At 49.9% G+C, this 12,305-nt stretch overlaps 1 protein-coding gene across 1 annotated transcript in view; it reads left to right on the top strand.

Annotated features, from left to right (window-relative positions):
* Positions 1-4,346: 4,346 nt before the first annotated feature.
* Positions 4,347-12,305, top strand: part of lin7b (lin-7 homolog B (C. elegans)) — a 24,655-nt gene continuing 16,696 nt past the window's right edge. Inside the window, exon 1 of the mRNA XM_078237278.1 lies at positions 4,347-4,407. Within this exon, the coding sequence (XP_078093404.1) occupies positions 4,371-4,407 (37 nt within the window). The 5' untranslated portion in view covers positions 4,347-4,370. The remainder of the gene's footprint in view (positions 4,408-12,305) is intronic.

The following is a 12,305-nucleotide window of genomic DNA, read 5'->3' as shown; positions in this document are numbered from 1 at the left end:
TTTGAATTCAATAAAAAAATATCTGGAATTAAGAATCTACTGATGACCATGAAACCATTGTCGATTGTTGGAAAAACCCATCTGGTTCACGAATGTCCTTTAGGGAAGGAGATCTGCCGTCCTTACCCGGTCTGGCCTACATGTGACTCCAGAGCCACAGCAATGTGTTGACTCTCAACTGCCCTCAGGAAATTAGGGATGGGCAATAAATTCTGGCCAGCCAGCGACCCCCATGTCCCATGCATGAATCAAAAAAAATCTGTGCCCTCTCATTCTCAATCCTTTTACGAGTGGGAATAGTTTTTCCTTCTCTATTCTGTCCATCAAATCTCCTCCCAGCCTTCTTCTCTCCAGGGGTAGCAGTCCCAATCTCTGCAATCTGTCCTCTGTGGCATAGTGGTGTTGTCACTGGACTACTAATCCAGAGACCCAGGTTGACGCTCTGGGCACCCGGGTTCGATTCCCGCCACGGCCTATGGTGAAATTTGAATTCAATAAAACAAGAATCTGGAATTAAAGGTTTACTGATGACTATTGTAATTTATTGAAAAAAAGGCACAGTGGTTCGCACAGCTGCCTCTCAGCGCCAGGGGCCCAGGCTCGATTCCCGGCTTGGGTCACTGTCTTGTGTGGAGTCTGCACGTTGTCCGCGTGGGTTTCCTCCCACAGTCCAAAGATGTGTGTGTTAGGTTGATTGGCCATGCTAAATTGCTTCTTAGTGTCCCAAGGTGTGCGTGATGACACTAGAGCCAGTGCAGACACGATGGGCCAAATGGCCTCCTTTTGCACAATTCTGTGTGAAGGTGAGTCCAGATTTATCAATCATGATTGGCTATGCTAAATTGACCCTAGTGTCAGGGGGATTAGCAGGATAAATATATGGGGTTACGGGAACAGGGCCTAGTGGGATTGTGGTTGGTGCAGACTCGATGGGCTGAATGGCCTCCTTCTGCGCTGTAGAGATTCTATGAACCCATCTGGTTCACCAATGCCCTTTAGGGAGGGAAATCTGCCATCCTTACCCGGTCTGGCCTATATGTGACTCCAGAGCCACAGCAATGTGGTTGACTCTTAATTACCCCCAGGGATGGGCAATAAGTGCTGGCCCAGCCAGCGACATCCACATCCCAAGAACAAATTGAAAACCTCTTCCGCGCTCTCTCCGATGTGTTCACATCTTTCTGTTACAGATGTGTGAATGCAAAACCGTCCCCGTCAACACTTGCCACGACAACAACATGCTGTGCAGCAACTTTAACACAACAAAACATCCCGGGACAGGAGCATAACAAAATACAGCTTGACACCGAGCCACATAAGGAGATATTCAGTCCGACAACCAGAAACTTAGTTTTATTTGATTTGATTTGATTTATTACTGTCACATGTATTGGGATACAGTGAAAAGTATTGTTTTTAGGGAGCTATACAGACAAAGCACTAATGATGAAGTGCTTTGTCTGTATAGAAAGCCTGAAGTATAGTAAGCCTGAAGTCGAAAGCTTCAGGCTTTTAGGTGTCCAGGTCACCAACAAACTGTCCTGGTCTACTCATGCCCACTTGCCATTCGTCAGCCCACTGGCCCAATTGGGCAATTGTTGATTTAATAATTGACCAATTGGGCCAGTGGGCTGACGAATGGCAGATGGAGTTTAATTTAGATAAATGCGAGGTGATGCATTTTGGTAGATTGAACCAGGGCAGGACTTGCTCAGTTAATGGTAGGGCATTGGGGAGAGTTACAGAACAAAGAGATCGAGGGGTACATGTTCATAGCTCCTTGAAAGTGGAGTCACAGGTGGACAGAGTGGTGAAGAAGGCATTCGGCATGCTTGGTTCCATTGGTCAGAACATTGAATACAGGAGTTGGGACATCTTGTTGAAGTTGTACAAGACATTGGTAAGGCCACACTTGGAATACTGTGTACAGTTCTGGTCACCCTATTATAAAAAGGATATTATTAAACTAGAAAGAGTGCAGAAGAGATTTACTAGGATGCTACCAGGACTTGATGGTTTGAGTTATAAGGAGAGGCTGGATAGACTGGGACTTTTTTCTCTGGAGAGTAGAAGGCTAAGGGGTGATCTTATAGAGGTCTATAAAATAATGAGGGGCATAGATTAGCCAGATAGTCAATATCTTTTCCCAAAGGTGGAGGAGTCCAAAACTAGAGGGCATAGGTTTAAGGTGAGAGGGGAGAGATACAAAAGGGTCCAGAGAGGCAATTTTTTCACACAGAGGGTGGTGAGTGTCTGGAACAAGCTGCCAGAGGTAGTAGTAGAGGCGGGTACAATTTTGTCTTTTAAAAAACATTTAGACAGTTACATGGGTAAGACGGGGACAGAGGGATATGGGTCAAATGCGGGCAATTGGGATTAGAATCATAGAAATCATAGAAACCCTACAGTGCAGAAAGAGGCAATTGGGCCCATCGAGTCTGCACCGACCACAATCCCACCCAGGCCCTACCCCCATATCCCGACATATTTACCCGCTAACCCACTTAAGGGCGGCACGGTAGCACAGTGGTTAGCACTACTGCTTCACAGCTCCAGGGACCTGGGTTCGATTCCCGGCTTGGGTCATTGTCTGTGTGGAGTTTGCACATTCTCCTCGTGTCTGCGTGGGTTTTCTCCGGGTGCTCCGGTTTCCTCCCATAGTCCAAAGATGTGCGGGTTAGGTTGATTGGCCATGCTAAAATTGCCCCTTAGTGTCCTGAGATGTGTAAGTTAGAGGGATTAGCAGGTAAAATGTGTAGGGATAAGGGGGTAGGGCCTGGGTGGGATTGTGGTCGGTGCAGACTCGATGGGCCAAATGGGCTGTTTCTGCACTGTAGGGTTTCTATGATTTCTATGAATCCCTCTAACCTATGCATCTCAGGACTCTAAGGGGCAATTTTTAGCATGGCCAATCAACCTAACCCACACATCTATGGACTGTGGGAGGAAACCGGAGCACCCGGAGGAAACCCACGCAGACACGAGGAGAATGTGCAAACTCCACACAGACAGTGACCCAAGCCGGGAATCGAACCTGGGTCCCTGGAGCTGTGAAGCAGCAGTGCTAACCACTGTGCTACCGTGCTGCCCCAAGGACCCCTAAGGACTAGCTTAGGGGTTTTAGAAAATAACGGGCGGCATGGACAAGTTGGGCCAAAGGGCCTATTTCCATGCTGCAAACCTCTATGATTCTATGACTCTATGCTGACACTATAGTTAAGAAAGCCCAGCAACTCCTCTACTTTCTCAGAAGACTAAGGAAATTTGGCATGTCCGCTACGACTCTCACCAACTTTTACAGATGCACCATAGAAAGCATCCTTCCCATATGTATCACAGGTTGGTATGGCTCCTGCTCTGCCCAAGACCGCAAGAAACTACCAAAGGTCGTGAATGTAGCCAATCCATCACGCAAACCAGCCTCCCATCCATTGATTCTGTCTACACTTCCCGCTGCCTCGGCAAAGCAGCCAGCATAATTAAGGACCCCACGCACCCCGGACATTCTCTCTTCCACCTTCTTCCGTCGGGAAAAAGATACAAAAGTCTGAGATCACGTACCAACCGACTCAAGAACAGCTTCTTCCCTGCTGCTGTCAGACTTTTGAATGGACCTACCTCGCATTAAGTTGATCTTTCTCTACACCCTAGCTATGACTGTAACACTACATTCTGCACCCTCTCCTTTCCTTCTCTATGAACGGTATGCTTTGTCTGTATAGTGCACAAGAAACAATACTTTTCACTGTATGTTAATACATGTGACAATAATAAATCAAATCAAAATGAAATATGATAATAAATCAAATCAAGTAACAGCGGCCCCTGCGGCTGTAGGCGGTCATTGCAGGGGGAGCCCCCGGCCCCGCTCCTGGGCTCCGCCCCCATTCCTCGGCCCCGCCCCCGCTCCTTCGGCCCCGCTCCTCGGCCCCGCCCCTCGGCCCCGCCCCTCGGCCCCACTCCCCGGCCCCGCCCCTCGGCCCTCGGACCCAATCCCCGGCGCCACCCCTGGGCCCCCGCCCCCGCTCCTCGGCCCCGCCCCCGCTCCTCGGCCCCGCCTCCGCACCTCGGCCCCGCCCCCGCCTCCGCTCCCCGGCCCCGCCCCCGCCTCCGCTCCCCGGCCCCGCCCCCGCCTCCGCTCCCCGGCTCCGCCCCCGCCTCCGCTCCCCGGCTCCGCCCCCGCCTCCGCTCCCCGGCTCCGCCCCCGCCTCCGCTCCCCGCCTCCGCCCCCGCCTCCGCCCCCCCGGCTCCGCTCCCCGGCTCCGCCCACGCTCCTGGGCCCCGCCCCCCCCAGCGGGTGGGGCCGCGCCGTTGCTGGGGGAGGTCACGTGCTCCCCCATGGTTGCCGGTCAGGTGACACCGGCTTCACCATGGCGGCGCTGGCTGAGTCTCTGTCGCTGGAGAGAGGTGAGAGCGGGAATGGCGGCCGCGGCAAGCCCCTCAGTCGGCCGCGGTGCTGCTTCGCCGGGTTGCGGCCGCCGAGGGCGGGATGTCTGTCGCCTTTTTAGGAAAAAAATTAATAAATCTTTTCTCATTTAATCCGGGGGGACTGTTATCCGTCTAGCCAATCGGAGGGGGCGCTGGGTGATTGACAGCTGGAGGGGCCAATGGGGCATGGGAAAGAGGGGGCGGGCCCAATAGGTACCGATTGACAGCTGGATGGACCAATGGGATAACGGGGGTGGGACTACTATGTGGTGACTGACAGTGGGAGCGACCAATAGGAAGAGCTCAATATTTAGATGCATCGAGGAGTGTCCAATATGAGGAAGGGGGCGGGGTTTGTGTGGACTATTGCTGAGGTGGGTTTGCCTTCGAAGCTGGGCTGATATTTCAATGCAGCAAGGATTGTTATAGAGAAGGAAAAGCCATTAACTCATGGCATAAGGACAAGGGAAGGAAGATTAAGGTGGAAAAAGACACTGGGGTGGGGTATGTTGTTAGCATCATAGTTACAGAATCCCTACAGAGCAGCAAGAGGCTATTCGGCCCATTGAGTCCGTACCGACTCTTTGAAAGAACATCTTACCCAGGCCCACCCCTTCCCACTCGTGAAACCCTGCACATTTACCATAGCCTCCCGTCCATTGACACTGTCTACACTTCCCGCTGCCTCAGCAAAGCAGCCAGCATAATTAATGACCCCACGCACCCCGAACATTCATGCTTCCACCTTCTTCCATCAGGAAAAAGATACAAAAGTCTGAGGTCACGTACCAACCGACTCAAGAACAGCTTCTTCCCTGCTGCCGTCAGACTTTTGAATGGACTTACCTCGCATTAAGTTGATCTTTCTCTACACCCTAGCTATGACTGTAACACTACATTCTGCACTCTCTCATTTCCTTCTCTACAAACGATATGTTTTGTCGGTATAGCGCGCAAGAAACAATACTTTTCACTGTATGTTAATACATGTGATAATAATAAATCAAATCAAATCAATCCACCTAACCTGCACATCTTGGGGCACTAAGGGCGGCACGGTGGCACAATGGTTAGCAGTGCTGCCTCACAACACCAGGGACCTGGGTTCAATTCTGGCCTTGGGTCACTGTTTGTGTCGAGTTTGCACATTCTCCCCGTGTCGGCATGGGTTTCCTCCGGGTGCTCCGGTTTCCTCCCACAGTCCGAAGGTGTGCGGGTTAGGTTGATTAGCCATGATAAATTGCCCCTTGGTGTCAGGGAGATTAGGAGGGTAAATACTTGGGGTTACAGAGATGGGTCCTGGGCGTGATTGTTGTCAGTGCAGGCATGATGGGCCAAATGGCTGCCTTCTGCACTGTCGATTCTATGATTCTATTCTATGACCCTAGTGTCAGGGGGATTAGTAGGGTGAATATGTGGGGTTACATGAATAGGGCCTGGGTAAGATTGTGGTCGGTGCAGACTCGATGGGCCAAATAGCCTCCTCCTGCACTGTAGGGATTCTATGAGTTTAATATGGCCAATCCACCTTACCGGCATGTCTTTGGACACTAAGGGGCAATTTATCATGGCTAATCCATTGGCATGGTGGCTAGCACTGCAGCCTTACAGCTCCAGGGACCCGGCTTTGATTCCCAACTTGGGTCAATGTCTGTGCGGAGTCTGCATGTTCTCCCCATGTCGGCTTGGGTTTCCTCCGGGTGCTCCTGTTTCCCCCCCATAGTCTGAAAGATGTGCTGGTTAGGTGCTAAATTCTCCCTCAGTGTACCCGGACAGGTGCCAGAGTGTGGCGATTAGGGGATTTTCACAGTAACTTCATTGCAGTGTTATTGTAAGCCTCCTTGTGACACTAATAAATAATAAATCAACTAAGGGGCAATTTAGCATGGTCAATCCACCTAACCTGCACATCTTTGGACACTAAGGAGCAATTTAGCATGGCCAATCCATCTAACCTGCACATCTTTGCACTGTGGGAGGAAACCGGAGCACCCGAAGGAAACCCACGCACACACAGGGAGAACGTGCAAACCCCACACAGACAGTCACCAAAGGCCAGAATTGAACCCGGGTCCCTGGCACTGAGACAGCAGTGCTGTAAGTGCCTCCCTTACAGTACAGAATGGGCCCTTGGGCCCTTTGAGGCTGCATACTGACAAAACTACATAAAAAGCTTCTTTACGCAGTGGGTTATAATGATCTGGAGCTCTCTGCCACCAAGGAGACAAACTCTTTGGGGAGAGGAGAATAAGGGAAAAATTTTGAAAGGTGGACCTTACAACTGGTTTGGGGAGGGAGGGAAACGGGATGTTGGCAAACCAATGAGAGTCGGCCGAGGGTGATTTGGCAAACCTGCGATGGAGGGCCATTGGACGGGGGTGGGGAAGCAGCGCCATTCCTTTCCATAATTGACTGAATGTCATGGGTCAGAAATTTGGGAATGGCAACATTCCAGCAACCTGGAACATGGGCCAAGCGCCTCAAATATGGGACGGTTGGTCACCAGAGAGGTGGAAGTGAAGACAGCAGTTATTTTGAAAGGAAATTGGATGGGCACTTGAAGGAAATAAAGTCAGTGGGTTAGAGTGGGAGAAATGGGACACGATTGTATTGGTCTACAGAGAGTCAGCATTGAGCTGAATGTGTCCTAATGGCTCCATGAGGTCCTGTCTGTGTGGTTGACATTATTGGAAGAAAATGTCGTCTGTCTCAGTGACCCACTCAATATTGCGCAGAAGGCAGTGGAAGCAGAGTCTTTGAATATTTTTAAGGCAGGGCCAGATAGATTATGGATTAACAAGGGTGGCATGGTGGCACACTGCTGCCTCCCAGTGCCAGGGATCTGGGTTCAATTCTACGCCTTGGGTGACTGTCTGTGTGGAGTTTGCACATTCTCCCCGTGTCTGCGTGGGTTTCCTCCGAGTGCTCCGGTTTCTTCTCTCAGTCCCAAAGACGTGCTGGTTACGGTGCATTGGCTGTGCTAAATTGCCCCTTAGTGTCTAAAGATGTGCAGGTTAGGGGGATTAGTGGGGTAAATATGTGGGGTCACAGGGATAGGGTCTGGGTGGGATTGTTGTCGGAGAGTTGGTGCAGGATCGATGGATTGAATGGCCTCCTTCTGCACAGTAGGGATTCCATGATTCTATGAAGGGGGTGAAAGGTTATCGGGGGGGGTTGGCAGGAATGTGGGTTGAGGTTACAGTCATATTGGCCATGATCTTATTGAATGGTGGAGCAGGCTCGAAGGTCTGAGTGGCCATCTGTATATTCATACCCCCTCAAGTGAGACTTGCATTTCTGTAGCGCCTTTAACAATCTCAGGACATGGAAAACACTTTACAGCATGTTATGTGCTTCCAAAATGTGATCACTGTTGTCATGGAAATGTGGCAACCAATTTGTGCACAGCAAGCCCCCAGAAACAGCAACGTGTTAACAACCTGGCCATCGGATTTCGTGATGTTAACTGAGGGTTAGGCCAGGTGACTGGAGGAACCTTGGCTGCTTTTCTGAAAGAGAGGCAGAGTGATCTTATATATCCCAAGAGAAGGGCGGCACAGTAGTGAGCACTGCTGCCTCACGGTGCAGGAACCCGGGTTCAGTTCCCGGCTTGGGTCACTGTCTATGTGGAGTTCGCACATTCTCCCCGTGTCTGCGTGGGTTTCCTCCCACAGTCCGAAAGACGTGCTGGTTAGGGTGCAATGGCCGTGCTAAATTCTCCCTCAGTGTACCCGAACAGGTGCCGGAGTGTGGCGACTAGAGGATTTTCACAGTAACTTCATTGCAGTGTTAATGTAAGCCTTACTTGTGACACTAATAAATAAACTTTAAACTTTAAGACAGCTGACCAAGCCTCAGTTTTAATGTCTCATCTTGATAATGGCATCTCAGGCAGAGTGTAGATAATAGAACATAGAACATTACAGCGCAGTACAGGCCCTTCGGCCCTCGATGTTGCGCTGACCTGTGAAACCAATCTAAAGCCCATCTAACCGACACTATTCCAATATCATCCATATGTTTATTCCATGACCATTTGAATGCTCTTAATGTTGGCGAGTCCACTACTGTTGCAGGCAGGGCATTCCACGTCCTTACTACTCTCTGAGTAAAGAACCTACCTCTGACATCTGTCCTATATCTATCACCCCTCAATTTAAAGCTATGTCCCCTCGTGCTAGCTATCATCATCCGAGGAAAAAGGCTCTCACTGTCCACCCTATCTAATCCTCTGATCATCTTGTATGCCTCTATTAAGTCACCTCTTAACCTTCTTCTCTCTAACAAAAACAGTCTCAAGTCCCTCAGCCTTTCCTCATAAGACCTTCCCACCATACCAGGCAACATCCTGGTAAATCTCCTCTGCACCCTTTCCAATGCTTCCACATCCTTCCTATAATGCGGCGACCAGAACTGTATGCAATACTCCAAGAGCGGCCGCACTAGAGTTTTGTACAGCTGCAACACGACCTCATGGCTCCGAAACTCAATCCCTTTACCAATAAAAGCTAACACACCGTATGCCTTCTTAACAACCCTATCAACCTGGGTGCCAACTTTCAGGGATCTATGCACATGGACACTGAGATCACTCTGCTCATCCACACTACCAAGTATCTTACCATTAGCCCAGTACTCTGTATTCCTGTTACTCCTTCCAAAGTGAATCACCTCACACTTTTCCGCATTAAACTCCATTTGCCACCTCTCAGCCCAGCTCTGCAGCTTATCTATGTCCCTCTGAAGCCTGCAACATCCTTCCGCACTGTCCACAACTCCTCCGACTTTAGTGTCATCCGCAAATTTACTAACCCATCCTTCTACGCCCTCATCCAGGTCATTTATAAAAATGACAAACAGCAGTGGCCCCAAAACAGATCCTTGCGGTACACCACTAGTAACTGAACTCCAGGATGAACATTTCCCATCAACCACCACCCTCTGTCTTCTTACAGCTAGCCAATTCCTGATCCAAACCACTAAATCACTCTCAATCCCATGCGTCCGTATTTTCTGCAATAGCTTACTGTGGGAAACCTTATCAAACGCTTTATTGAAATCCATATACACTACATCAACTGCTTTATCCTCATCCACCTCTTTGGTCAACTTCTCAAAGAACTAATTATTGGGTCATTCATTGCATTCACTGTCTGTGGGACCTTTCAAATGGACTGCCATCTTTCCCTAATTAAAATCACTAACGTTAAGTCAAAAGTGGCAGTCCATGGGGCGGCACAGTGGTTAGCACTGCTGCCTCACAGCGCCAGGAACCCAGGTTCAATTCCAGCCTTGGGTCACTGAATGTTTGCACATTCAGTGTCTGCATCGATTTCCTCCGGGTGCTCGGTTTCCTCCCACAGTCCAATGATGTGCAGGTTAGATGGTGCTTGGGTTCTGTCGGCTCCAGAGCCAAAACATGGACAAAAGAGCTGAATTGGTGAGGTGAGAATGACGGCCCTAAACATCAAGGCAGCATTTAGTTGAGTGTGGCATCAAGAAGCCCCAGGAAAACTGGAGTCAATGGGAGTCAGGAGGAGCACTTTCTGCTGGCCGTACACATGCCTAGCACAAAGGAAGATGGTTGTAGTATAGCTGAAAGCCAGTCCACCAACACCTCTACTTTCTCAGAAGACTAAGGAAATTTGGCATGTCAGCTACGATCCTCACCAACTTTTACAGATGCACCACAGAAGGCATTCTTTCTGGTTGTATTACAGCTTGGTATGGCTCCTGCTCTGCCCAAGACCGCAAGAAACTACAAAGGATCGTGAACGTAACCCAGACCATCACTCAAGCCAGCCTCCCATCCATTGACTCTGTCTACACTTCCCACTGCCTCGGCAAAGCAGCCAGCATAATTAAGGACCCCACGCACCCCGGACACTCTCTCTTCCACCTTCTTCTGTCGGGAAAAAGATACAAAAGGCTAAGGTCACAAATATATAAGATATATTCTATGATTCCAGGTGGTCTTTGGGTAAACAGGGCGGCACAGTGGTTAGCACTGCTGCCTCACAGCGCCAGGGGCCTAGGGACCCAATCCATCATGCAAACCAGTTTCCCATCCATTGACTGTGTCTACACTTCCTGCTGCCTCGGAAAAGCAGCCAGCATAATTAAGGACCCCACGCACCCCGGACATTCTCTCTTCCACCTTCTGCTGTTGGGAAAAAGACACAAAAGTCTGAGGCCACGTCCCAACCGACTCAAGAACAGCTTCTTCCCTGCTGCCATCAGACTTTTGAATGGACCTACCTTGCACTAAGTTGATCTTTCTCTACACCCTAACTATGTCTATAACACGACATCCTGCACTCTCTCCTTTCCTTCTCTCTGAACGGTATGCTTTGTCTGTATAGTGCGCAAGAAACAATACTTTTCACTGTATGCTAATATATGTGACAATAAATCAAATCAGATCAGCCACGTCAGTCCCAGGACATCACAGCAGGGATCCCTCAGGATAGTGTCCTCGGCCCAACCATGTTTAGCTGCTTCATCAATGACCTTCCCTCGATTATAAGATCAGAAATGGGGATATTCATTCATGATTGTGCAATGTTCAGCACCATTTGCTGAAATTCTGATACTGAAACTGTGTTCGTGTGCGGTAAGACCTGGACAACATTCAGGCTGGAATGTGGCAGATGCGCAGCAGTGACCACCGACAAGGGGAAGTCTAACAACCGTCCCTTGGCATTTGATGACATTGCCATTGCTGAATTCCTCTCCCCCCCCACCATCAACATCCTGGGGGGTCATCACTGACCAGAAAACTGAACAGAACCAACCACATAAATTCTGTGGCTAGAAGGGGCAGGTCAGAGTCTGGGAATTCTGCAGCAAGTGGCTCCTCCTGACTCCCCGAAGCCTGTCCGCCATCTACAAGACACAGGTCAAGAGTGTGATGGAACACTCTCCAGTTGCCTGAATGAGTGCAGTCCCGAAAACACTCGCAAAGCTCAAGAATAGCTCGGTCATTGCGACTTGCAACTGCTCCAGTTGACTCCCTCGTAATCATTCGCTACTTGCAAACAAAGAACAAAGAACAGTACAGCACAGGAAACAGGCCCTTCGGCCCTCCAAGCCTGTGCCGCCCCTTGGTCCAACTAGACCAATCGTTTGTATCCCTCCATTCCCAGGCTGCTCATGTGACTATCCAGGTAAGTCTTAAACGATGTCAGCGTGCCTGCCTCCACCACCCTACTTGGCAGCGCATTCCAGGCCCCCACCACCCTCTGTGTAAAAAACATCCCTCTAATATCTGAGTTATACTTCGCCCCTCTCACCTTGAGCCCGTGACCCCTCGTGAACGTCACTTCTGATCTGGGAAAAAGCTTCCCACCGTTCACCCTATCTATCCCCTTCATAATCTTGTACACCTCTATTAGATCTCCCCTCATTCTCCGTCTTTCCAGGGAGAACAAGCCCAGTTTACCCAATCTCTCCTCATAGCTAAGACCCTCCATACCAGGCAGCATCCTGGTAAACCTTCTCTGCACTCTCTCTAACGCCTCCACGTCCTTCTGGTAGTGCGGCGACCAGAACTGGATGCAGTACTCCAAATGTGGCCTAACCAGCGTTCTATACAGCTGCATCATCAGACTCCAGCTTTTATACTCTATACCCCAAAGTTAAAAGTTTATTTTATTAGTGTCACATGTAAGGCTTACATTAACACTGCAATGAAGTTACTGTGAAATTCCCCTAGTCGCCACACTCCGACGCCTGTTCGGGTCAATGTACCTAACCAGCACGTCTTTCAGACTGTGGGAGGAAACCGGAGCACCCGTAACCCCATGTCTTTACCCTGCTAGCCCCCCTGACATTAAGGAGCAATTTAGCACGGCCAGCCCACCTAACCCGCACATCTT

The sequence above is a fragment of the Mustelus asterias genome, chromosome 21 (assembly GCF_964213995.1).
Source record: "Mustelus asterias chromosome 21, sMusAst1.hap1.1, whole genome shotgun sequence".
In the NCBI taxonomy this organism is placed as follows: Eukaryota; Metazoa; Chordata; class Chondrichthyes; order Carcharhiniformes; family Triakidae; genus Mustelus; species Mustelus asterias.
This window is presented reverse-complemented; position numbering and strand designations above follow the sequence as displayed.